Genomic DNA, 26,676 nt, shown 5'->3' on the forward strand with positions numbered 1-26,676 from the left:
GGAATTGGTTAAAGATTCTTTTTAAATGTCCAGGAGAATTATACCATAAAAATATTGAAAATCTGAAATGGTATTCTACTAATAAGCAAATAATAATAAGAGTAACGTCCTAGCCCATTTCTGCTCATAATAAAACATATATGATCTATAGAATTATTTACCGTACATTTTTCATTAGCACCTGCACTTTTTAAATCAATTGACTATGAACCTATTTTAGTCTTATCAACTTTTAACCCTTCCTTTTGTTAACTATGAATAATTCCCTTACAAACTAATTCAGATGACTACAGTACAGAGATTATTCTGTTACAACCTGTGACCAATCACATCCATGGATTGAATGACCCAAACAAGCAGCATCACCAGGGTACATCATTCTGACTGCAGGGTGGTATTCTTCATGTGTACAAGAAACTAGATTTCCTGGTAGCTTTGGCTTCTATTGCACATGCTGTTTTTAAGGAGATTAGCTACATTACCGCATGTTTTTTGTAATGTATGTGGGGGGCAGGATATTAGGTAATTTGGCAAAATACATCTATTAAAAGTTCTGCTTTTCTGATAAGTAAAGTGAAGCCTCCGGCTTGTTACTTCATCAGCCAAACATTCCTGTCCATAAAATGGTCGCAGATGGAGGGTCATGTGATCTCTAACTGTCCATGAGCAATTGCCCTTCCGTCATTCTTCATGAACCTTTGCAGATGGAGGGTCATGTGATCTCTAAAGGTTCATGAAGAATGACGGAAGGGCGATTGCTCATGGACAGTTAGAGATCACATGACCCTCCATCTGCAGACATTTTGTAGACAGGAATGTCTGGTCTATGAAGTAAAAGATCGGAGGCTTCACATTACACATCAAGAAAGCGCTGCAGAACTTTTAATAGATGTATATAGATAAATTACCTAATATCATGCCCCCCCCCCACACACACTTATACACACATTGCAAAAAACATGAGGTAAGTGATAGCTCCCCTTACTATAATGTTTTATAGTACTGGTCACCTCATATTGTCTATAGACTACTCTCCCTAACCCCAAGGGCTCTGTTCCCTGCCAGGGTGTTTATGTAGTAAACGGGTGTTTTGGGCCTCTTATAACACTGCTGATGCCCTATCCGGCACCCCCCTCCCCTTTGATTGGCTTCTAATTACCTGTCTTATGAATAGGTTAATAGTAGTGTACTGTAAGGGGGAAATAAAACCTGAGATAAATATTCAACATACCTTCTGCCATTAGTTCAGCTCTGGGGGCCTTTTGTTGTTTTCTTTATTTACCTTCACCTCTAGACCCAATTCGGGAAGGTGAGTAAATCAATGAAACCACCTGGAGGACAACATATGAGCCAATGTTTATTGACTATTCATTATTGTTGCATTGTGTAAGTGGTTTAGTGGGGAGGGGTTTAGATTAATGTTTGCCCCAGGTAAAGGAAATCATAGCTATGTATTTACACACACTGAAATTCCTTTAATCCAGCATCAATAGAACTGGATTAACATCAGATTATTGGATTTTCTGAAGTATTGGATAATTATAGAACAGTTTATTATATTCCCCTCTAAGCATAGAGGACCATCAAGAAGACGGCAAAACCTATTATTTAAATGCAAATATGCAACTGCACTTTATATAGAGGGTGTTTAATTTAAACAATGTTCTGTAGATGGAAACATAACCCTAAATTTACATTCTCAAATGATTCTAATATAAACATTAATGACATGAGACAACAATGTTTATACAAAATGCATAGTAAACTCAACTTGGATTTTACTGTCACCATATGATTTAGAGGATGTCAATAACTGGAGAGTTTCAGCTGTGTCCGGCCCAGAATCTGCAATATCTCTAGGCTCTAGGGCTTGTAGGGTAAACCTGACCACACCAAGATGCAAAAATAACCTTTTTCTAAATTATTATAATTCTTAAGAATGGTGTTTGTTTTTGTTGTATACTGCTACAGTTTTATATCATTATGTCAGTCTTTAAGCTTCTGTTAACAGTTATATTTCTATTCTAAACACATTGGGGGTCATTTACTAAGGGCCCGATTCGCGTTTTCCCGACGTGTTACCCGAATATTTCCGATTTGCGCCGATTTCCCCTGAATTGCCCCGGAATTTTGGTGCACACGATCGGATTGTGGCGCATCGGCGCTGGCATGCACGCGATGGAAATCGGGGGGCGTGGCCGAACGAAAACCTGACGAATTCGGAAAAAACGCTTGCACTTACCTTCACTCAGCCCGGCTCGGTGTATTCCAGTGCGTTCCGGGGAACTTCAGTGCAGCAGCGCCACCTGGTGGACGTCGGAGGAACTGCCTTAATAAATCCCGGCCGGACCCAAATCCAGCGCAGAGAACGCGCCGCTGGATCGCGGATGGACCGGGTAAGTAAATCTGCCCCATTGTGGTTTTCTTACAAAGATGGTGCTATTCTTTGCATTAGCAGTGTATTAATAGTTAGTACCATTCACTTAACCTATACAGCCACAGCTCTTCAGGTTTTAGCTTTCAGCATTACGAAAGACGTTAATGTTTTTCCATAATATCATACATTTCTTTTTTTTTTTTCCCTATTGTTAAGGGTCAGATTTAGATCAAATTCCAAATCATGGACTGTATGTAATAAAACTTCAAGAAATACACACATAACACCATTGACCTTAATGCTTGCTGCCTTTGTTTTTTGGCTGAGTTCCATGTAAGTGCATGGGAATTTGACACAGATCAGGAATGGAATGGAGACCAAGTCTGGAAGTAGTTCCAGGGCACTCAATTTGGTCAAGCAGTTGATGAAAGGATACAGCTTTTCTGAGCCTGTAAGACATTAACTAATTCAGTGTAAAATGATTGTGCAGAACATTGCTCCGCCGTGTGTTGGAGAACCACCACAACAGGCAAGTGGTGAGAAAGTTTGGTGACTGGAGATTTATTTGGCAGTTCAGTGAATGGGAATACATCAAAAGCTGCCCAAGGGACTTGAAATCAGATGTTTGACCTACAATTCATTTCCTGCCTGTTTCTTCCAGAGTGGTAACGATTTTTTTTCTGTTTTCCTAGGGAATCGAGTGGACACATATTGAATACTTCAACAATGCCATTATATGTGATCTGATTGAGAATGTAAGTAGAGAGTGTAAAGATCTGTCAAGAGTATGAAAAAAGTACAAATGTAATAAACTGAATGCTAAATCTATGAATAAGCTGGTGTCATCTGTAACATGTTAATTTATGCTGGATATTTTCAATTATGTGTAAAGTTGCTGGTATATGCATGTAATCAAAGTTTTGCCTTCCACAAGCCAATACTAAACATGGCTTTTGTGTAATAATTTCATCTACCAACTGATTATTAGATTCTTAGATGATAAATTATAATAAACATGGATTAAATTGCGATTTGGAGAAGCCAGGGACTGCAAAATCTTTGCCCAAAGTGTATTCCTTTCTTAAACCTCAGAACCAAAATGGGATCCTGGCCATGTTGGATGAAGAATGCTTACGCCCAGGCACAGTCACTGATGAGACGTTCCTGGAGAAGCTGAATCAAATTTGTGCCACTCATCAGCACTTTGAGAGTCGAATGAGCAAGTCTTCTCGCTTCCTGAATGACACATCTCTGCCGCACAGCTGCTTCAGGATTCAGCATTACGCTGGCAAGGTATCTTTGAGAACAGCTACCTAAGTTCTTATCTATTATTGATACGGCAATGTTATGTAGGGCAGCATGCGATTAAATCATAATGTTACCACTAGTCTAGTACAAGAGCTAAACGTTTCTGCTTGCCTCCAGAAGCGGGTGTATTCTGTACAGGGAAAAGCTATAGGAAACCTGTCACCAGGGACCTCATTTTCACTAAAGACAGGTTGAAAGAGCCCATAACACCTGCATGGTACATATGCCTTTCTGTTTTTGCTAAGCATTTGCATGAAGATATAATTGTGTGTTATAACTTACCTTGCACCCTGACAGAACCCTTTGTGTAGTCCCAGGGGTTGGGCTTTAGTTTGGATGCTTTTCAAAAGACATGTGACTTGTCTGTGCTGCAGACTGCTCAGCTCATGGACCCCACCTTTGTGCTCCGATACAGCTGGGCGAGGGAGGAGCTGTACAGGAGCACAAAGGTGAGGGCCATGAGCTGAGCAGTCTGCAGCATGGACAAGTCACATGTTGATTTTTGAAATGCATCCAAACCAAAGTCAACCCCTAGAACTACAAAGAGGATTCTGTCAGGCTGCAAGGTAAGTTATAACACATTATATAAGAATTATATTGTAATACAAATATGCTTAGAGAAAGGAGAAAGGCATATGTGCAATGCAGGTATGATGGGCTCCTACAATCTGGCTTTAGTAAAATGAGGTCCCTGGTGACAGGTTCCCTTAAGTATGTTACTATCATGATTAGTTTTCATTCCAAGGCCCTTCTGTAAATTTCAGTTATTTGGGGCTATTTGGGGCTCTCCCTTTTAGTAGGTGCACTCAGCTGGTTCAGGCCAAGAAATCTTTATTTTTAATATTTATTTTTTAATAAACGGTTAAATTTTTTTTCACCAAGGGGTGGGAAAAAGCTAGGGTGCTGAAACGTACGTCGCAGTGACACATTATGATAATACAATATTGTTGACGTTTCTCTGTGGCAATATATTTGTGAAATGTTGGTGTTTACAGCTATTTAAACACATGTGAAGTTATTGTAGGTTTACTATATTGTGAACAGCTGTTATTGTTTACATTTGTGCCCCTGATGCCTATTGTTGTATATGTAACAATAAATGTAGATATTTACTGAATTCTATTAGTGTGCATCAAGTGTTGAATTGTTCACCTTTTCTAACATTTTTCATCTTAACTGTACTTTTACATACTGTTACTGTAATTAAAGATTTTAATATTTTTTCAATATGTGGTGATGGCTTTATATTCTTGATTGGATTTATATAGCAATTAGTTATTGCTGCAGTCATGGGAAATCGATAATGCAACTTCTTCCACTTCCTGTTCATCTGCTTTTCAGGTCATGTACCAAGTAGAAGGATTTGTTGATAAGAATAATGACTTGCTCTATAGAGACCTTTCACAAGCCATGTGGAAATCAAACCATGGACTTATCAAGGATATGTTCCCAGAGGGCAACCCAGCCAAGATTAACCTCAAGAGGCCACCAACTGCAGGCTCTCAATTTAAAGCTTCAGTATCAACCCTCATGAAAAACTTGCTTACAAAGAATCCCAACTATATCCGGTAAAGACTGTATATTTCTTCCATTTCATATTTATGAATCCAAAATAGAAATAAAGACATCCATAAAAGAAAGTTGCAGCCTTCTTCATAGGTTTTGTTGTTACTTATAGATGCATCAAGCCAAATGACAAGAAGGCTTCCCATATCTTCAATGATGCCTTAGTGCGACACCAAGTCAGTTACCTTGGCCTTCTAGAAAACGTCAGGGTGAGAAGAGCTGGTTACGCCTTTAGGCAACCATATGAGCCTTGCCTGGAAAGATACAAGATGTTGTGTAAACAGACATGGCCACACTGGAAGGGACCAGCAAGGTAGGTTTATTCTAGAAGTAATGTACATTGTATGCTTTGTAGTATAAAAGGTACTGTAATGCCAAGCTATAGAACTAGCCAGCCACACTTCTACAGTGTATTCTCAGTTTTTGCATCCTTCAAATTGACCCCATATATGATTATTCAAAAGTTTACTGAAATAACTAAATACAATGTTGAAATATATATGTATAGGCATGCCCTACTTAAAGACACCCGACTTGCAGAAGACTCCTAGTTAAAGACGGGCCCCTATGCCCACTGTGACCTCTGGCGAAGCTCTCTGGATACTTTACTTAAAGGGGTATTCCCATCTGGGCATTTACATTTAATTAAATTCATTTCCCATATGTAAACATTTCTTCAATTGGATGTTATTAAAAAAAAATGTTCCTGTGTGAAGATAATTTCTCATAAATGTAGTCATTCTGTTCCTTAGAAACGAGATAGATTCCTCGGATACGACCACCTCACATTTTGGCAGCGGTGGCTAGACATGCACTATTGAGTCCTGTCTGACCACCTGGGTTCTGCAATCATTACCACAGGACGGCTGAAGGGCCTGCAGTAACTCCCGGACATTTTATATACAATAACCTTTTGTTCCTTTGTGCAATCCCTCCAGCAGAGGTGGCCGTATCCGAGGAAGCTATCTCTTTTCTAAGGGACAACATGGTTACATTTATGAGAAATTATCTTCACACAGGAATTTCTTTTTTAATAACATCCAATTGAAGAAATGTTTACATATGGCAGATAAATGAAACTGAATGTGAGTGCCCAGACGAGAATACCCCTTTAAAGGGCACCTACCACCACGAATCTACCTATAAAGGTAGATCGGGTGGTAGGTGGATGTATGGGACGTGAGGATAGCCCTTTTTAGAGCTAATCCTCACGTCCCCGCTAGCGTAGCATAAACTTTATTGCCTTGATATGTAAATTTTATTAAGTGGCTACTGGGGCGTGGAGTAGCCGGACACGAGGCTACACGGCGCGGCTACTCCACGCCCCAGTAGCCGCTTTCCCCGCCTACCCTGTGATCTTCGGCGCGCAGCTCCTGGCAGCTGCGCGCCCTCGTCCGAGAAGCCGGAGTTCTGCGCATGCGCAGTAACTCCGGCCTCGTTCCCGAGATCGCGCATCCTCGGGCCTGCGCTCGGAGCCCGAGGATGCGCGATCTCGGGAACGAGGCCGGAGTTACTGCGCATGCGCAGAACTCCGGCTTCTCGGACGAGGGCGCGCAGCTGCCAGGAGCTGCGCGCCGAAGATCACAGGGTAGGCGGGGAAAGCGGCTACTGGGGCGTGGAGTAGCCGCGCCGTGTAGCCTCGTGTCCGGCTACTCCACGCCCCAGTAGCCACTTAATAAAATTTACATATCAAGGCAATAAAGTTTATGCTACGCTAGCGGGGACGTGAGGATTAGCTCTAAAAAGGGCTCACGTCCCATACATCCACCTACCACCCGATCTACCTTTATAGGTAGATTCGTGGTGGTAGGTTCCCTTTAAGTCTATGAACTGTAATGATCAGCTGTACGGTTTCTGTAATGAATCTTTATTGATAATCCTTCGTCCAATTACAGCAAAACATTTTGAAACTCCAATTGTCACTGGGGCCAAACAAATGTTGTCTGGATCTACAATTATAAAATATAATTATACTGCCTGTTTATTTATTTTATTTCAGAGCCAGAATTGATACATACACTATTGACTGTAACCCCCAACTTCAGTACTCTGAATGTGCAGCCCTGATGTGTTGCTCAGGAGCCAGATAGCTGACATATTTTAATCATGTACTTATTAAAGAAAATGTCTATTCCTGCTAAATTTGTTGTGCTAGCAGGTTTTTCTTTAGGCCAACATTTATTTCGACTTTTATCAAAAGAATTCATTCTCATACTGCTCAACTTAATGAGGCCACACCAGTAACCAGTATTATAAACACTACTTCAGAAACCAAGTACTGCATTCAGAGCATACAATAATAGTGGAGAGCCCAGATGATAATAATACTGGAGACACTAGAGCAGACATTGATAATAATCGAGAGACTCTACAGTAGTCAATTATACTGGAGACCCCAGACGACTAGTAATAATGGAGACCCCCAGAGCAGACAAAAAAATAAATTCTCTCCTTTCCTGGCTCTTCTTCCTCTCCCTGCTCCACACTGCAGTTTCTTCTCTCCTCCATGGGCCGCTCAGCGGGAGCAGGAGAAGATCTGGGAGCAGTACAGAACAACTGACCACTTTTCACACCTGAGTCCTCTCCTGCACCTAGGGCGATTCTGCCCTGGGTCCTGATGCTGTTGCTTTCAACCAGCAGAGCAGAGTGGAAGGAGAGGACCCGGGAAGTGGGCGCTGAATGAGATAATTGTGGCTGCACTTTATATACATGCTCAGAAGGGAAGTTCCTCTGCTACAGACCAGAGCAGAAATGCCTGCACTCACCTTAGAACTGCTAATGTTACTAAGAAAACAGGGCTGTGGAGTTGTGACTATTTTGGTGTAGGTGGAGTTGATGTAAAGCAGTCGGTAAGCCAAACTTCTGACTCCTCGATTTCGCAGCCTCACCGGGTCTCTGGCTCTTACAGGGAGCACTTCTCCCCTCCTCCCTCTTCTATGTGGTCTAAAGAATAGGGAAGTCAAGGGAGGTGAGGAAGAAGTGCAGAGGGGTGTGTAATGGCCACAAAACTCTGAGGCCACAGTGGCACCGGTGACATCTCCGCGCTCTTAATAAATATTTAGCTTTAATCACACTGTGGGAAGCTACCCAACAGCGGTAATGTTACTAAAGATGACATCTATTGGTAGATTTCTGTTTATATATTTAGTTTCTCTACCCGTTTATATTTATGTCCTTTTATGCTGCTCCCTTAAAATTTGCAAGCGTCAGGAGAAATGGCTGATACATTTTGGTGGGAGTAATGACATCAATTTATTCCCTTGACATGACGTTGAGCAATACATTCCTGTGCAATGTCTTCAGCTATTTGACATGTTTTTGCCTGTTCTGAGGTGCAGAATGTCAAATGTTAGCAATTTGTTCTGTCTTGCTGAGTCGTTTAATGCTGTCAGTTAATGTAATCTCTTCTGTCAGCCGTCTGTGACCTGCATCTACTGCAGTCTGCGAATGAGGTCTGCGGCAGTATTTAGTAAGATGATCCTGTCATTGGTCACAAAGTGCAGGTTAAATAGTTAATCCTGAAGTTTAGCCATTTAAAAGGAGGCTTCATATTCGAATAAGTTGGGCATCTCTATAGATTGCAGTTCTTCAATTTTCCTCTACTTGAATAAGTGTTCACATGATGCATTGCGTCGCGTTTTTGCTATGTTTTTGACACATTCCAAAGGCTTCAGTCTTGATTACATACCAAGGTTACATTGCGTTTCCACTGCTTTTGCTAAAATGCAATGTAACCTTTGGAATGCGCCAAAAACGCAGTAAAAAACACAAAGCATCGTGTGAACGCGGCCTTAGGTTGTGGTCACACATCCTGCTTGTAATGCATATTGAAACGCATTGCAACTAGAACAGGGAGGGGCTTGTGCTGATCGCTGATCACATCTTTGAATCGTAGGCCATCTGTAACGAGCAACACGTGATTTGCATTGTTTATATGCAAAACAGGTGGTTTGAGGGTGCTGTCACACGAAGCGTTTTTTTTTTTTACTGCATTTAGAAACTGAATCAAAGGGCATGGGGGTATGCTACATGTGATACGTAACCAGCACCCGGTGTCTTGCATTAAGACAAAAAAGACGCTGGTGCTGGATACCGATCGCATGCATTAAAGCCACGTGTGAGAGAAGCTTTCTTTAGGGTACCAAATTTACTTTCAGTGGATAGAAATCTGTCCATGGTCATGTGATGTCACACAGGTGCACTGCTCTGATTACTCTGTGTGATACTAATGAGCGGTGCACCTGTGTGACATCACATGACCAGGGACAGCTTTTTATCTAATGGAAGTAAACAAAGTAGAATTCTTCTAGAAGGACAGCAAGCAGAGATTTGGAAAACTGTGATGAATTAATACAGAAAGTATTAGAAAATTGGATAACTTTTATCATTAATCAATAACTTTTATTTGCTGGAACTGGACAATCCCTCTTAATTCTGAACAGTCCATTTCTGAATGTGATATGAGAACAAGCTGACTATGTAGTATTGCGTAGACACATCGCTGGAGACATGTATTTTATGTACAGGTTTAACCGGCCGTTTGAATATTGGGCTTTTGTATGTTTCTAGGATTTTTTTAGCTGTTTGATGAAATGGAGGACTACCCTGTTTCCCCGAAAATAAGATAGTGTCTTATATTCATTTTTGCTCCTAAAAGGCACTAGGTCTTCAGGGGATGTCTTATTTTTCCATGAACAAGAATTTACATTTATCGTTGAACAAAAAATCTACTTCTCTAACCTCCTTATAACTCTCCAAACTCTGAGAGTTTGCAGAATTTCTTGTGACTCCATTTCTATTAGAATCATTGGCCCAAATCTCTCATGTTTAGTAAAAGCACTTCCCATAAATGACTCCTTCTTATCCTGGGAGCTGCTGGGATCACATTAGCAGCACAGTGATTTATTCCATGAAGTCTTCCCCATGTCACAACCTTCTCCAGCATGTCACCTAAATTTTCGGCACTAGGAGCTGCTTACTAAAGTAAGCAGCTCCTAGAGCTTGATCAAATGCCGCAGTGTTACAGTGATAGTGTTACCGGAAACCTCCGGTAATGCTATCTAACACTGCGGCGGGGTACAGTGTAATCATCGGACAGCTTGCAAAACTGTCCGATGTATTCATGAGGGGGCGATCCGAGGCGCTGCCTCTTCCCCAGACCGCCCCGCTAGCTCCATAGGCCAACAGTGAATGCCGCACGCTAGGCCGCCCCCTAGCCACACCCCAGCCCCACCCCCTCATGAATACGTCGGACAGCTTTGCGAGCTGTCCGACAATTGCATCCTACCCTGCTGCAGTGTTTGATAGCGTTACCGGAAACCTCTCTCTAACACTGGGGCGTTTGATCGAGCACTAGGAGCTGCTTACTTTAGTAAGCAGCTCCTAGTGCCGATAAATTGGGTGACAGATCCTCTTTAAAAGATTTCCTAATATTAATGTATGGCGTGGGGGAGGCTGCTGCAATGACTTCTGCTAGGTCCTATTTTTAGGGGAGGCCTTATATTTCTAAGCCGGAGCAAAATTGTACTAGGTCTTACTTTTGGGGAATGTCTTATTTTAGGGGAAACAGGGTAGTTACAACCTGGCATTCTAAAATGACAGCTTTTCATTCTGACATCTATGTTAGTCCAGATAGAATCTGGCATTTTTCTATTCTCTCTAGTTTTTTACAGCAGGATGCCATCATATTATGAAAAACATATGTATATGGAGTAAATGAGAGCAGGATGGACACAAATATAAAACCCAAGTAACAAGTCTCCTATTTCATGGGGAAGAGCCAGTACAGAGCAGGCATTTGTTGCTGTGCTTTTCTGCTGACGTTTCATTTGCAGTACATGTGGCAAAACAATCATATTTTTAGCAAATTCCCTTGCAAAGTTCTCTGCCCCACATGAAAGAGATGTGCTCTTGTGCTGAGCCTCGTAGCATCATTTATTTATTTCATTTTTCTGCCTCTCTTTTTGCTGTCTCAAGACTTCCGCCAGGTTTTTACCATGTGTCCGTTTTACCATGATTTCCACAAGTCTGAAATTGTGCCAGTTATTGCTTTGTTCTATACTGTCAGGACACATAAAACATGTTTTAGCTTGGAGCTATGGGTTTTCCATGTATTGTATGTGCTCCCTATGGTATTGAGAAGTCATTTGACAATAATTTGCTAGGATTTCTTTGTTTAACTGATGAAATTGGAGCGTGAAGCTGGATAATAACCTTCTTTTAGAGGTGGTGTTACATTTCTAGTGTTACAAACTTTATACGTAAGTGAAATATTGTTCTATGTTTAGAGATGAAGCCTAGGTTTAGAGTAAGTAAAGAGCACTTTAACAACCAGACAATTGCATTAATGACCATCACAATGAATTTACCATCACAATCAAGCATGGATAAACCAGGGACACTTACTCATAGCTCCAGACTCAGTGACTGTGGTAATCTTCTTATATTTGTTTCTGATATCCATGACCTCCTGCCTACTAATATCATCTTGTAAAATTATGCTAATGAACTAGAAGCCTGCAGCATGAAGGGGCTCTGATATCCCCCTAGAGTCTTTTAGAAGGAAGGAGGAGATGGATAACAAATCTAGGAAGATTACCACAGTCACAGTATCTGGATCTATGAGTAAGTGCTCCTGGTGTATCATGCTTGATTTTGATGGTAGATTTCCTTTAAATAAAAAGTCAAGTCTAAACTCCTATTTAACAAACTCCACTATTATTGTGCATACATTCTAAAAGTGACAAATATTCAAAGACCGTAGCTAGACAGATTATGTATATCCCAATGAAAATGGAAGGTGGAGTTGGAGGCCAATTTTGGCAGTTTTCAGCAGTTGTTGTCAGTTATTTAATGTTGGACCTGTGTTTTTGTGCTTGCACACTTTAAGTAGTCTCTTTCTGCAATTCTAAATTTACCCCTACCACCTATTCCCTTGTAGATTAGCAAGAAGAGAATAGAGGAAAGGGTGGTAACTCATAATTGCAGGTTCAGATTACATACTGGGATTTCAATCCCTGCAACCATTGATTCATTGAGACACACAAAATAGAAGACCATGTTTTCACAATGGCTACTGGCCTTTATAATAGGCTGTCACTTCCTGCTCTGGAGATTTTACCTTTTTATCATATCATAACCCTCAACACCTTCCTGTTTCAGGCATTTCTAATTTTTGTCCTTCCTGCCTTACAAAAGCCAAAACTTTATTTATGTTGTCACCATTTAATGTTTCATGAGCTTATTGAGAAGCTAAAACAAATTGTAAATGGCTTGGAATTGTAATAAAACTAAAGTTGAACCATTTTATTATCTCTTTTCTGGTGTTTAATTTGTAGTAAAAAGATGTTTATTTTTTTTAATTTTTATGGCTTTGCTGAATTTATATAGTTTTTCTTGTTAATACTGTACTTCTGTTACACCCAGCCCCTGCCAATTGATCACCAAGATCAATATGATAAAGTTCATGCACTGTAACACCTTAGAATTTGTTGTTGTTTTTTATAATGGGATCTTTTGGTTTTCGGTCATGATCTCTACTGTTTCACATTGTGCTGGCTGAGCTATATTATATGGCATATATGACAGAATTGGTAACTGAAGCGTTGTAGGAGTCTCCAACTTGGATGTGAATGGAGCCCAAAACCTTACGTTAATTTTTATATTGTATTTTCCAAACACAACCCATTCCTGCCAAACCCAAGTAACCGAAAAGCTGATGAACCTTATCATATTCCATTATGTAATGCCCATGCAAAGTAGCTTCAAATAGTCACCGAGGGGTATTGATTCCATTGGTCAAGTCATGTCAAGTCACTTCTTTAGGTCTCTGTCCGCAAACTAGGGCTTGTAGTTGTTTTTTTGCTGTGTGGTTTTTCAACCATTTCTTGCCAGAAGCATTACCAGAAACCCTCAGTGCTGCACATTAACGGGCTGTTACAATGAGCAGGACATGTCTCACCCAATCCCCTGCTCTCTCCTTTCTCCCTCTTTAATCTAGTAGCAGCAGGAAGTGCAGGGGGAGGATAGACCTGCTTTGCTCATTGTAACAGCCAAGAATCTACAGCACCGAAGGGCTCTGGAAAATTCCCCCCGACTCCCCCAGAGCCCTTCAGGCCTCCTTCCTTCTAAAAACAACTTATAAACTTATAACTTTTATTATGCTAGGAGCAATTCCCTTACCCACTGTGTGCTGAAACTTCCTTTGCTGCAATAATAAGATTAGACAGAGGTAATTAGCATAAAAAGATGGGAGAAGGGAGGAGGCCATGAATAACAAATATAAGAATATTACCACAGTCACGGTGCCTGGATCTATGAGTAAGTGTCCCTGGTTTATCATACTTTTATTTTGATGGTAGATTTCTTTTAAAGTCTGGATTCTGAAGGTCCTTTTCTGTCCTGCACTGGTGTTTAATATTAAACTTTTTTGTCTTCTCAGAGCTGGTGTTGAAGTCTTGCTCAATGACCTGGAAATTCCTAAAGAAGAATTTTCTTTTGGGAGATCAAAAATATTTATTCGTAACCCAAGAACAGTAGGTTGCCATATTTGCATAATATGCATAAAATGCCATATTTGCATAAAATGTTTAAAAAGTATGCTCATATTACATTAACAAGCTTTGCATCAGTGAATTCATAAAACATAGATAACATATAAATAAGTTTTTTAATGTCATATACACTACAAATGGCCCCATTGACTTTAATGGGAAACCATCTATAAGATCACCTTATTCTCGCCGCACAGTGAACTGGCTGTCAGACTGCAAAGTTAAAATTATATTATTGCCGTTTATGCGGCATGGCATCTCCATAGAAGTCTATATTTTGTTTTTTGTTGTGGATACAGCTCGCTTGCGGTGGTGTACGTGCAATATATGGTAGACATACAGCCTTTTTTTGTGATCACAAAAACTAGAACAGAAAACGCATAAGGTTGTGTGCATGAGGCCTTAAGTGGTACTTCTGCTTTCTTATAAAAAAAACTGGTAAACTTTTCACAGCCACACCAGCGAATAAATCTCATTATTATATTTAGGTCAAACGTCTCCTAAAAGTTTTTAAATCATATCTTGGTTGCTGTATAATTTTGGTTTTGTCATCACTGTAGTTGTTCAAACTTGAAGAACTAAGAAAGGAACGTTTAGAAGACCTCGCCACTTTAATTCAGAAAATCTACAGGGGATGGAAGTGTCGCACCCGTTTCTTACTGATGAAGAGGAGTCAGGTTGTTGTGGCTGCCTGGGTCAGGCGTTACCTTGTAAGTTACTTTTTCTGTAAAGTGCATCTTTTTAATCAGATATTTTCTGCTCACTTTACAGTAACTTTTTATGTCTTTACTGAGGTGAAGCACAATGTTATAATGACCTAACCCTGGGTTACTAGAGGGGGATGGATGTAGCTCAGAGGCTAAAATACCGGCGGTCCCCCACTTAAGGACACCTGACATACCAATGACCCCTAGTTAAAGGCAGACCTCTCTTCCCCCTGTGACCTCTGGTGAAGCTCTCGGGATGCTTTTCTTTAACCCCTTAACGACTTGGCCTTTTTTAGTTTTTTCACTTCCATTTTTCACACCCCACCTTCAAAAATCTATAACTTTTTTATTTTTCCACATAAAGAGCTCTGTTATGGCTTATTTTCTGCGTAACAAATTGCACTTCGTAGTGACGGTATTTAATGTTCCATGGCGCGTACTGGGAAGCGGGAAAAAAATTCCAAATGCAGTGAAAATGGTGAAAAAACACATTTGCGACGTTTTCTTGTGGGCTTGGATTTTACAGCTTTCACTGTGTGCCCCAAATGACAGGTCTACTTTATTCTTTGGGTTGCTACGATCACAGGGATACCACATTTGTACAGGTTTTATAATGTTTTCATACATTTAAAAAAATTAAAACCTCCTGTACAAAAATTTTTTTTTTGATTTTGTCATCTTCTGGCGCTAATAACTTTTTCATACTTTGGTGTACGAAGCTGTGGGTGGTGTCATTTTTTGCGACTTTTGATGGCGTTTTCATTGCTATCATTGTTAGGACTGTGCTACCTTTTGATCACTTTTTATTAATTTTTTTATATTTTCCAAAATGGCAAAAAAATGTCATTTTTGACTTTGGACGCTATTTTCCGTTACGGGGTTAAACGCAGTGAAAAACCGTTATTATATTTTGATAGATCGGACATTTTCGGACGCGGTGATACCTAATGTGTTTATGATTTTTACTGTTTATTAATATTAATATCAGTTCTAGGGAAAGGGGGGTGATTTGAATTTTTAGGTTTTTTTAATATAATTTTTTTTTTTTAAACTTTTTTTTACTTTTACTTTAACTATTTTTCAGACTCCCTAGGGTACTTTAACCCTAGGTTGTCTGATCGATCCTACCATATACTGCCATACTGCAATATGGCAGTATATGGGGATTTTACTCCTCATTCATTACAATGTGCTGATAGCACATTGTAATGAATAGGTTAAAACGAGACAGCTTCGGGCCTTCGTGAGGCCCGATGCTGTCATGGCAACGGATCACCGCTCCCCGTGACGTCATCGGGGAGCGAAGATCCGCGCCAAGATGGCGGCGCCCATGCGGCGCCATCTTTTTGAAGCCTCCGGCAGCATTGCCGGAGGTGATCGCGGTGAAAGCACCCGCGATCGGTGCTAGCACCGATCGCGGGTGTTACCGGTAAGCCTTTGCTGCAATATGCAGCAAAGACTTACCGGCTATGGAGAGGGCTCGGCCCGCGAGCCCTCTCCATGCACCGGGACCCGGCGCGCGCCGTACTAGTACGGCGCGCGTCGGGAAGGGGTTAACCCCAGACTGCAATGACCTGCCTTAAAGGGAACCTACCACCACAAATCTACCTATAAAGGTAGATCGGGTGGTAGGTGGATCAATGGGACGTGAGGATAGCCCTTTTAAGGGCTAATCCTCACGTCCCCGCACTTTTTTAGTAACTTTTATTAGACTTGTATGCAAATTTTCTTATGCGGCTACTGGGGCGTGGAGTAGCCGCATCTGAGGTTACAAGAGGCAGCTACTCTACGCCCCGGTAGCCTCTTTTCCCCTCCTACTCACCATCTTCGGCGTGCAGCTACGCTTCGGCCCTCGTCCGACAATCTTGCTGTCTGCGCATGCGCAGAACAGCAAGCCCGCGCCTGTGCAGCCCCGGCTGTGCAGTGACCGCACAGCCGCACCATGTAACCTCAGATGTGGCTACTCCACGCCCCAGTAACTGCATAAGAAAATTTTCATACAAGTCTAATAAAAGTTACTAAAAAAGTGCGGGGACGTGAGGATTAGCCCTTAAAAGGGCTATCCTCACGTCCCATTGATCCACCAACCACCCAATCTAACTTTATAGGTAGATTTGTGGTGGTAGGTTCCCTTTAACGTGTCTGTTTTATTGATAATCCTGGGTCCCATTACAGCAAAAGAATTTGAAAATACAATTGTCACTGGGGCAAAAAAATTTTTGGCTGGAACTACAAAAATAAATTATACAGTTCCGACTTGCATACAGATTCAACTTAAGAACAAACCTAAAGAACCTATCTATTCTACGCAACCCGGGGACTGCCTGTATACATAAATATCTCCACTATGTAACCTGTGGCATCCATAGATTTTTATAATCTATGGCAGTTTATTGCACTTAAACATAGAGAGGAGGAGGATGTATCAATGTGTCGCACATTAGACCAGTGCAGAGTAGGACTAGATCGTTTTCTTCTGCGCCACTTTGTCTGATGATGGATGACACAACCAAAGCAGTTTGACAGTCGAGTTATACTTTGCAACATCTATTAGTTGGTCTTGTTCACTACACCTAATTTTGGCGCACTAACTTTTACTTTTTTTCATTGTACTGATTTACTTTTTTTCTGATAAGCCACACCCTGATTATGAGTGGTGGAAAAAGTGGCTAAAATCAGTGAAAACCCCTTTAATAAATGTGGACCAAGGTTTTTCATACATGTTTGTGGTACAAATTACTTTGGAATCCTGGCACAGACAACTTGAACTGGTTCTGTAACTGGTACCGATTTGTCTACAATCTGTTTTGTACACACATATTTGGCACAGACTGCTGTATTTTCCACATTGTCCTGTTAGTACACAATAAATGCTTATTTACAATGTATTGTATATCATTGTTATTAAAACCGCAAAAAACTGTCACTGAAGCTGCAGATTACTTTCTGATGTACTGCTTTACTCTCTCTAACAGCAACAGAATAAGTACAAGCGGATTAAAAGTTCCACCGTCGTGGTGCAGTCATATACCAGGGGCTGGAAGGTGAGTTGTCCTATCCGGAGTATTTTTTTTTAACGTCATTGTTCTGTTCCTAAGGGATGTCGTATTGTATGAAATGTACGATACTTATAATTTTTGCATCATATTATTCTCTCTGAATATACACTTTAAAGGCCATTTACCATCAGGATCCGGGATTGTAAATCCCTCTGGCATTATCTGCTCTTCTTTTAGCTTCTTATTGCTTGCCATATGTGATTCCTACTTTAAAAACAAACAGAACAATTTATTTGTGCTGCTCACCCTTTTCACCCTCTCTGTTCTGAAAGTGTTTGACAAAAATCTTTCTCACCAGAGGTGAAGTGGGCGGAGACTGTCTGTCAGTCTATGCCCCCAAGCTGAGACCAGTTAGCTTGCCCACAGATCCCATGATGCCTTGTTTTCTCTCTCAAAGACATTTAGCATTAAATCCATTTAGTTTTCCACAAGTCCCACAAATCCGCTGAACACTGCACATACAGGATGTATATGGTGACTAGCCTAGAATCTTCCATCCCTTGTAGGCACAGGGAACATGTATTAAGTGGATGCAATCATAAGTAAACCAGTAACATGTAGTCTATAGCCTTTGCTGTGTGAGCACCGAGGGTGAATAGCTTAACTGCACAGTGTAGAAAGTGCAGATAACAAGGTGGTTGAGGGAAGCAGCATGAGGTGCAGAGAGAGACCGAGAAAGTTCTGTAAAATCACTGACTGGGATGGAGGTACTGTAGGGAACAGGGGAGATTTTGTACCTTACTATTCTGTATCCAGACATCTGTATCCACAGTCTTGGAACACATCCAGCTCTGCTACATACACAGAGAGAGCTCTGTCACATGACCTCCTCCCTAGTAAGCACTGAGCAGCAGCCCCTCCCTTCCCAGGAGTCCGTAGAGTTTGTAGATTTGTTTATAACAGGGACTCCATGTTTTTTTCAGCACAGTCAGAGGAAGCAGCCATTTCAGCGCCTCAATAATCTGAGGGGGATAGCAAAGAAACTGTTGGATTTAGGTAACACATATAATAGTCAAAGTTGTTTTACATCCAAAGAGCTATAGATATGTGGTGAAAAATACCTTTACCCTGTACAGTTACTCTTTAAAATTATGCAAATGAGCCTGAGGGACTCTGAGCTCCATAGGTTTTAATGGAGCCTAGAGTGCCTCAGGCTCAATTGCATAATTTGTAAGGCCTTTTATTCTTAAAAAACAAGGGCATAAGAAGCTTAAAGAAAAGTGGATCCTGCCAGAGGGGGCACAAAACCAGAATGTCCATATGTCAGTGTGCTTTGTTTACAATCCTTGATCCTGGTGGTAGATGTTCTTTAATCTATAGTTTGTATTATAATCCACAGCTACATGCCCAATCCTGCAGGCTACTAAATAAAATTTCCCATCCTTTTGCTTGTTCAGTGTCAGCACTAAGGTTTTAGGCAAGTACTAAAAAAAAAAGTGAGAACACTTCCAGAACAGAAAAGTTAATTTAATTTGGTTAAAATAAAAAAAATGCTAAATTCAAAATCTAAAACAAATTCAGATTTGGTGTGACCACCTTTTCCCTTGAAAACCGTATGAATTATTCTAGGAAGTTTGAAAGTTTTTGTAGGATCTCTGCAGGGATGTTGTTCCAAACATCCCAGCCAGAGCCGGCAAATGGTGCAATGGTCTTGAGCTTTTTCTCACTGGCACAGAAAATTCAATATTTTTAAACCGATATACAAAAAAGCTCTTTCCTCTCAGGGCGCCAGGATCATTTCTAGAATTGCAGTATAACCTACGCTATGTAACGGACTTTCCCTGCCCATTTGAGGTGGATGTGGCATGGCTCGGGGGGATGAGTGGTAAAGTTGAAATTCATGCGCCAGGAATTGCAGCTTTTTATGGCTTGTATGCCAGAAAACTGTTCATGATAAATTCAGTTGAGATCTGTTCCCTAAGGGTCATCACTTCCAGAACTTTTTTTATCCTGAAAATGGATCTTATTGAATTCACGTTTTGCTGCAAAATAAATCCTAACCTCTATTTTGAAAGTATTGTTATTTTACCACACCTGCTTAAAATATTTGCACAGCTTAAATTTTTTAATATACTCTTTTCTGTAATGTAACTCCCTGATTCCAACAGTAGTGTTGCTTTTTAGCCGTTTGTAGTTGAAAAAAAGTTTAGATCTGTTTCCTACGCTGATGCCTTTGCTACACATTTTCACCAGAGAGGGTGGGGTCAGACTCTTTTGAAGGAGAAATCTGGGGTTTGATGGATGGGGCCATGCTTTACTGATTAAAGGGTTGCACATTGTCTGGCTCCCTGGCATATGCTAAGAGGGGTTATATTTAGCCAAGAAGAAAACTGTGGTTTTAAAGTAAAAAAAAAAAGACTTTACTCATCTTCTGGATGCAGTCCCATAAATAAATGTTCCAATACTAGAGTGCAGTAAAAAAATAACTATTTTTATTATATTACTATTTAAAAACTAGCCACTAAAAATTTTTGCAGAAATCAGGTGAATATAAGAATCCTTGTATAATTTAGCAGAGAAAACAACATTTCTCGACATCTCAGACACAAACAACAAATTCTCTATCCTGCCTCAAGTGCCACACATAACATACTTCTTTTAAGTACTTCACCTTGATGTCTTAGGCCCCCTGCAAATGAACGTGCTTGGTCCGTGGAAACGTGATCATGTGCTAGTCAAATCCCACGGACTGACTACAGAGTAGTGGATGGGAGTCCTTGCGTCATAGAGATATATGATGCAAGTACTCCCTGTCTGTAACACTGTAACAGCACCGCTGACTATGGTGATGCTGCCTCTGAGCTAATGCGAGAGAGTAAAACGTCTTCTATCTTTGAATCGTCCATTTAATTGGTCTCTACTCACTAGTTCAGGAAGAACTGACAATTGGAGTTGGAGCCCGTAGAATGCAAATCCTACAACGAAACAGTGGCACTCCTTATGTACAGATGAGATTATTCTGAAAACTCATCTGAGACCATGGGAGATATTTATGATACGCCGGTGCTCAGACGCCAGTGACTCCCCCCCTCCACCCTGGCCTCTTGGTATCTGTTGGGCTGCATGACTGTTTTTAAAAAGTACGCAGGCCCGCCCACTCTTCCAACAGCCACGCCCCTCTACAACATTTCCATGCCAATATGACGTAGAGGTGACTTAGTTACTATTGTACTATTGTAATCACACATTTATTCACTGCACAAGAATTTGCGATTAGATCAGCACTTCTAAGCCAAAAACTGGCATAGAAGTATTGATAAAACCCACGTTGTATACAATGTAAACTATTTATATGTGTGTTTTATATATATGTTAATATAATTTTATTGTGGTCTTTCATAGGCAAGGAAGATCCTTCGGGAGCTTAAATATCAGAAGCTTTGCAATGAAGCGGCTACAACAATCGCAGCTTATTGGCATGGGACCCAGGTAATGCACATACAATGGATCTTGTGATGTCATTTAATCCCCACACACAAAGGTGTCATAGTAGACTATAGAGAGATCCTTCTCAATTAACCAATTTACTTGCTGATATAAAACCAAAACTGCCACACCCTGTGTACCCTCACTTCCCTCACCGGGCTCACGGATTTCTGCCACAACCTTTTCCGCTTTCTAAGCTTCTCTTTAACCTCCTTTTAAATGCACTACAGGCGCGAAGGGAACTGCGGCGACTGAAGGAAGAGGCTAGGAATAAACATGCTATTGCTGTAATATGGGCTTACTGGCTTGGACTAAAGGTATTTCACGCATACATCCAGACCACCATCACCCATCAGTTGTATGATCTGACTAACCAGACCAATAACCTGGAGAAGTGCATGCCAGCTCCTTATCTCATCTCATCCACAATGACCCCAGTTGCGTTCATCATTATGAATGCATGCTTGCTCGCTTAATGTTATGATAGATTGAAGGAATTATTAACTTCATTTTTTAATGACTTTTATGCATGAACAACGGAGATCTTCAGTGCATGTTCTTGTAATCTATATAACAAGAAAAATAATTACTTTTTCCCCATAATTTATGAAGAATCTTTTGTTACAATCCAATGACTTTATTTAACTGTGATTTCTTGTTGACCTGTTATAGTTTAATTTTCTATATGACATGGCATACTACATGGAGTAAATTAAGGAATATCCAATCTAGGGATACATAGAGAAGACATCTATATATCGATGTTTTATATCCAGTATGGGGGTGTAAGGCAAAACATAATGGGTACAAGTAAAAAAAATATATTAATTAACATGTAGGTGTATTGTAGCTGTCATTTTGAAAGGCAGTTATTTTTGCAGACAGCGCAGGGTAAGGCAAGAGGGGCTGAGCATATTCTACATATTGTCCTGTAGGTTTGTATCCTATATATAGACAACCTGTTATAGAGCAGCAGGAGCTGTATGGATTTGTATGAAAAGATTCAGCATAACTATCATCTAGTCAGAGGCAATGCTTATAATAATTTCTTTATTTATATAGCACACACAGATTACGCAGCACTGCACAGAGCTTGCCAAATAAGTCCCTTTCCCCAATGGGGCTCACAATCTAATCAACCTACCAGTATGTTTTGGAGTGTGGGAGGAAACCGGAGGACATGGAGGAAACCCACACAAACAGGGAGAGAACAGCTACTCCTCTTCTAGAACACGCTGCCAGCAGAAAGGTTGCCATGCACAACCTCTTCAGCTCCTCCTGCTCTATAACAATCAGCCCGCAGGTTGACCTGACCTCATGGTGGCTGTTTTTTTATCTAAAGAAGCCACTTTCAGAAGCCATAATGCAATAGAACATGTCTGTATTATACTTTGACCACTTATAGGCTACATTAAAGGAAATATACCACCAGGATGAAAGATTGTAAACCAAGCACACTGACATATGCACATTCTGGTGTGTGTCCCCTCTGGCAGGATCCACTTTTCCTTAAGCTTCTGTTCTTATTTTAGATTATCATGTCCTTATATTTACAAAGAAGGATTGTAAAATTATGCAAATTAGCCTGAGGTGCTCCGGGTTTCATAGCTGTTAATTCACCCCAGAGCCCCTCAGACTCATTTGAGTAACGTTTTAAGACTTTTTTTTTTTTGTTGTAAAAACAAGGACATAAGAAGCTTAAATAAATGTGGTTGGTTTACAATCTGTCATCCTGGTCGTAGATGTCCATCAATGATGTAACAACAGTAGTAGTAGGACGATAAATTGCAGTCCTGCATTTGGTTGGTAATATGTCTGTAGTATGGTTATGTTAAAGGTATTCTTGGGATTTAGTTACACACATAAGGGAGAATTTATCACAACATTATCTATTACTTTTTGAGACTTAGGCTATATTCACACTGCCGTTGCCCGCCCGTACCGTACCGTAGCGGGCAACGGCAGTGTACGGGGAGAGGAGGAGGAGGTGAGCGCAGCTCACCCCCGCCCCTCTCCATAGCAACCTATGGCGCACGGCCCCGTATTACGGGAAAAGATAGGACAGGTCCTATCTTTTTCCCGGGTACGGAACGGTACGGTGCCGCACATGTGCCGCTCCCGTAGGGTGCCGTGCGCCCATAGGAGTGTATGGGGGACGTATATCGGCCGTATATACGTCGGCCGTATATACGTCCCCCATAAGTTCGTGTGAATGTAGCCTTACTTTGACACAGTTGAAACCTATAGGTCTCAACTTCAAGAAAAAAAAGTCTCAGAAAGTAGTACAAGTCACCAGATAATGTGGTCCAAAATACAGTAACCTACAATATGCATACAGCATAAGGGCTGTAAAATATTTGCTATACTTGGCTGCAATATATAGCTTATCTATACATCTGAACTGCACAGTATTGGTATATCTGTGCTGCCTCAGTACTCTATATTTTTCTCCCAGTTACAATTTAATCTCTGACCAGCGCATCAGGTCTTGCATCCAAGGTCCAGTATTATATTTCTTCCTTTACCTACTGACAGGACTTTCTTTATGTCTGGACTACTTTCCTCATCTGGGAAGTTCTCTTCTGGTGAATTTTCTATCTGCTTCCAGCTATGTTTCCACTTAATATCTAAACATTTTAGGCTCGGAGGGAATTGAAACGCTTGAAGGAGGAGGCTAGGCGTAAGCATGCAGTTGCAGTCATTTGGGCTTACTGGCTTGGACTAAAGGTACCTACCTCCTCTACTGATGTCAAATTCATTTATTACTAACCCCAATCTCTGATTGTTTCCTCTCCATGTCCAGCTGCTTGCTTCTGGTTCTTGCACAATTCTGAGCATGGTACAAAAGCTGATTTGTGTTTCGGTATATGTTATTCGATCTTCTTCAGACTTTATTCCCTAACTATAATAGAATTTCTTGACCTTTTTCATTGTTTTAAATTTTATGAAGATCAAGGAACGACCATCTAAAAACTTTTTAACTTGCTAAATGTAAGGAGGACCAGATACGCAGTGTGGGTGGAATACATTTTACCAGTACAATGCTACAATTTCAGGCATCCAATCAAACACACACCACATGTGCTTATATTTTGAAGCATATATATGACTGCCTACTTATATAGAGAAGACCATTATTCCGTGCACTATGGACTTGTCCAGCACAATGTAGTTTCTGGAGAAAATCTTAATTCTATACATTAAATGCATACTAGTACCTGAATACCAAAAACACAGGTTCCAAAGCAGCAAAGTGAGTTTCCAGGTCATATTGGTGATCATACAGGAGTGTAGATTTGCCTGCAAAAAAAAAAATGGTTTCTTTATGAAATCTTAAACGGGCAATGCATGTCCACACCATAACCACATCTTCTTCAGGCCAAAACTGGAGAGTTCAGAGCTGGAGGACTGATTCCTACAGTTTCTGCCTAACACTGATATCGCACCGAAAACACGAGGTCTGTTGAAATTTTCCTAAACAAACAAGCTCTTTACATGCAAAGATACCTCCACTCCTGTACGACCTGCAATATGACTTGGAAGCACTTGAAGCCCTAATCTTTTGTTGCTTTTGAATGCTATGAAGTCTTTGGGATGCCAAAGTGTCCAATGCAACAAAGTGTGAGCAGCTATTCTTTCCTTACCCAAGGTGAGCATATTTCTTACAGAATGCTCCCCGGATTATAATTCTTAACTTGCTTTACATTATGAGGCGCCTTTCTATTTGTTGTCTACTACAGTAACACCAAACATAAAATCTTAGAAAGGCCTCCATCTGAAGGTAGTTTGTTCTACCAGTCCCCAGCACTGCAAGGCTATTGTGCCTAATGATGCCAATTTTGTTTCTCCAGATAGTCTTTTGAACTCTTGACCAAACCATAGTGTCTTTATTGTAGCTACTGTGGTAGCAGCCATAGCAGCTGCATGGGGCCCACAGTGTCAGGGGGCCCCATCATCCAACCTGAGGCACTAAAGAGTGAAGGATGTACACCATAATATACATATTATACCACACATTGTGTATATACTATATGCTGTATCAATGATGTATATATGATGTCTGTGTATACAGTGTATGTATGTGTATATACATGTACTTTATTGAAGCCTACTATGGGGGCCATGCATCTCCAATTCTAACTGTAGCTGGACATTTTACTCTTTACAATACTATTATTTAACAAGGTATTATGTATATATTCCAATGTTCACCATTGTTCTATCTTTGGGTACATTTTTATGTTTACAAACCTCAGGTCTATCACTTAATGTTGTTAATTAATTAAATATTGAAGGGATATTTCCATCTCTGGCACTTATTGTATGCAATAATCCATTGGATATTTGTGATACAACTGGACATTTGAATGTAGTGAGACATTCATGAACAGTCATCCCCTTGTTTGTTGTGGCCAAAAAAAAATTGTTTTAGATTGATGCACGTCCCTTGAAGACATCTAAATGAAAAACTTTTGTTACCAAGAATCTTTTTTTATTTCTAGTCCATAAATCTTCCAGTGATGTCATTGAGACATATTTTTATTGCTAGTCACTGGTCGTCTAAACCTCAGCGCTGGAATTTTGTTAATGTGGATTTGCATATAACGTGTACTGTGTGCTCATAAGTTCAAGGAAGGAGAGAGTTCTATATTGTAGATAAGTTTCCCTAAATGTTGCTTTTCCAAGAGTAAATTATTTAAAATCATAAAATACATAGTTGCAAATGTTGGGGGCCGGTGTATAAATTTTATCATCTGATTTCAATGTTCTCTTTATCCTTTTCATGCTTAATTGCAGCTATATGTTCACATCCATGTATTTGTCATCTGTTTTACATTTCAGAGACTCAATCCTATGTCCTTTTTGTTAAGTGCATGTGTTGTTTATATGTCACAATGTTGGTTGTAACTAACCAGTTTCTCCCATCCCCTGTGGTCTTCCCTCCAGTACTGTTGCTATTCTCCTGATTTGTGCCAGGGCCCTCTTAATCACATAAAGCTTCCAATAACTCTGCTCATTTTTCTTACGTAGGTACGCAGAGAATACAGGAAGTTTTTCCGTGCCAATGCTGGAAGGAAAATTTATGAGTTTACAATACAGAGAATAGTAAGTGTTTTGCACTATTATGGCCATTTTAAAAGGTTAAATCCCAGTCAAAGGATGTTCCTAGGGGCATTCATTCCCATTATCGCCCATTTAGACTTGATAATTGCACCATAAACAAAAAAAATTCCAAGACAGGGGAAATAGTGCCCCTATTTAGCCTATTAAAATCTGAAAACAATTGCCTAACCTATAAGTTTTTAGAAGTTGTTAGATTGTAGACAGCAGTTCACTGCATAAGAACGGTGCAATCTGCTGCTTACAACGTGTACCGTGCAGCAGGCAGGATTTTGTAGGGGGTGATATTACCAAGTGCATAATTCTTTGTATCAAATGCTCACCTATTGTGCTACATAGTATAGCATGTAATGTGGTGTTAAAGGGAACCTGTCACCAGGGACCTAATTTTCACTAAAGACAGGTTGCGGAAGCCCATGACACCTGCAGTACAAATATGCCTTTCTGCCTTTTCTAAGCATTTGCATTACAATATAATTGTGTGTTAGAACTTACTCTTACCCCCTGACAAAATCCTGAGGTAGTCACAGGGGCTGGACTTTGGTTTGGATGCATTTAAA

The 26,676-nt window shown here is 40.4% G+C and overlaps 1 protein-coding gene across 6 annotated transcripts in view; it reads left to right on the forward strand.

Moving 5' to 3' along the window:
• The window catches only part of MYO1B (myosin IB), a 123,824-nt gene that overhangs the window by 73,213 nt on the left and 23,935 nt on the right, over nucleotides 1–26,676 (forward strand). For 3 of the 6 annotated variants that reach the window (XM_072120840.1, XM_072120842.1, XM_072120841.1), the window contains exons 15-25: nucleotides 3,070–3,132; nucleotides 3,470–3,670; nucleotides 5,027–5,253; nucleotides 5,364–5,564; nucleotides 13,692–13,785; nucleotides 14,364–14,513; nucleotides 17,486–17,554; nucleotides 20,912–20,998; nucleotides 21,226–21,312; nucleotides 23,636–23,722; nucleotides 26,027–26,101. In XM_072120840.1, coding sequence (XP_071976941.1) covers nucleotides 3,070–3,132; nucleotides 3,470–3,670; nucleotides 5,027–5,253; nucleotides 5,364–5,564; nucleotides 13,692–13,785; nucleotides 14,364–14,513; nucleotides 17,486–17,554; nucleotides 20,912–20,998; nucleotides 21,226–21,312; nucleotides 23,636–23,722; nucleotides 26,027–26,101 — 1,341 coding nt within the window. The remainder of the gene's footprint in view (nucleotides 1–3,069; nucleotides 3,133–3,469; nucleotides 3,671–5,026; nucleotides 5,254–5,363; nucleotides 5,565–13,691; nucleotides 13,786–14,363; nucleotides 14,514–17,485; nucleotides 17,555–20,911; nucleotides 20,999–21,225; nucleotides 21,313–23,635; nucleotides 23,723–26,026; nucleotides 26,102–26,676) is intronic. The other 3 variants (XM_072120844.1, XM_072120843.1, XM_072120845.1) reach the window with 3 other exon arrangements.

This window comes from Engystomops pustulosus, chromosome 8 (assembly GCF_040894005.1).
Source record: "Engystomops pustulosus chromosome 8, aEngPut4.maternal, whole genome shotgun sequence".
Lineage (NCBI taxonomy): Eukaryota > Metazoa > Chordata > Amphibia > Anura > Leptodactylidae > Engystomops > Engystomops pustulosus.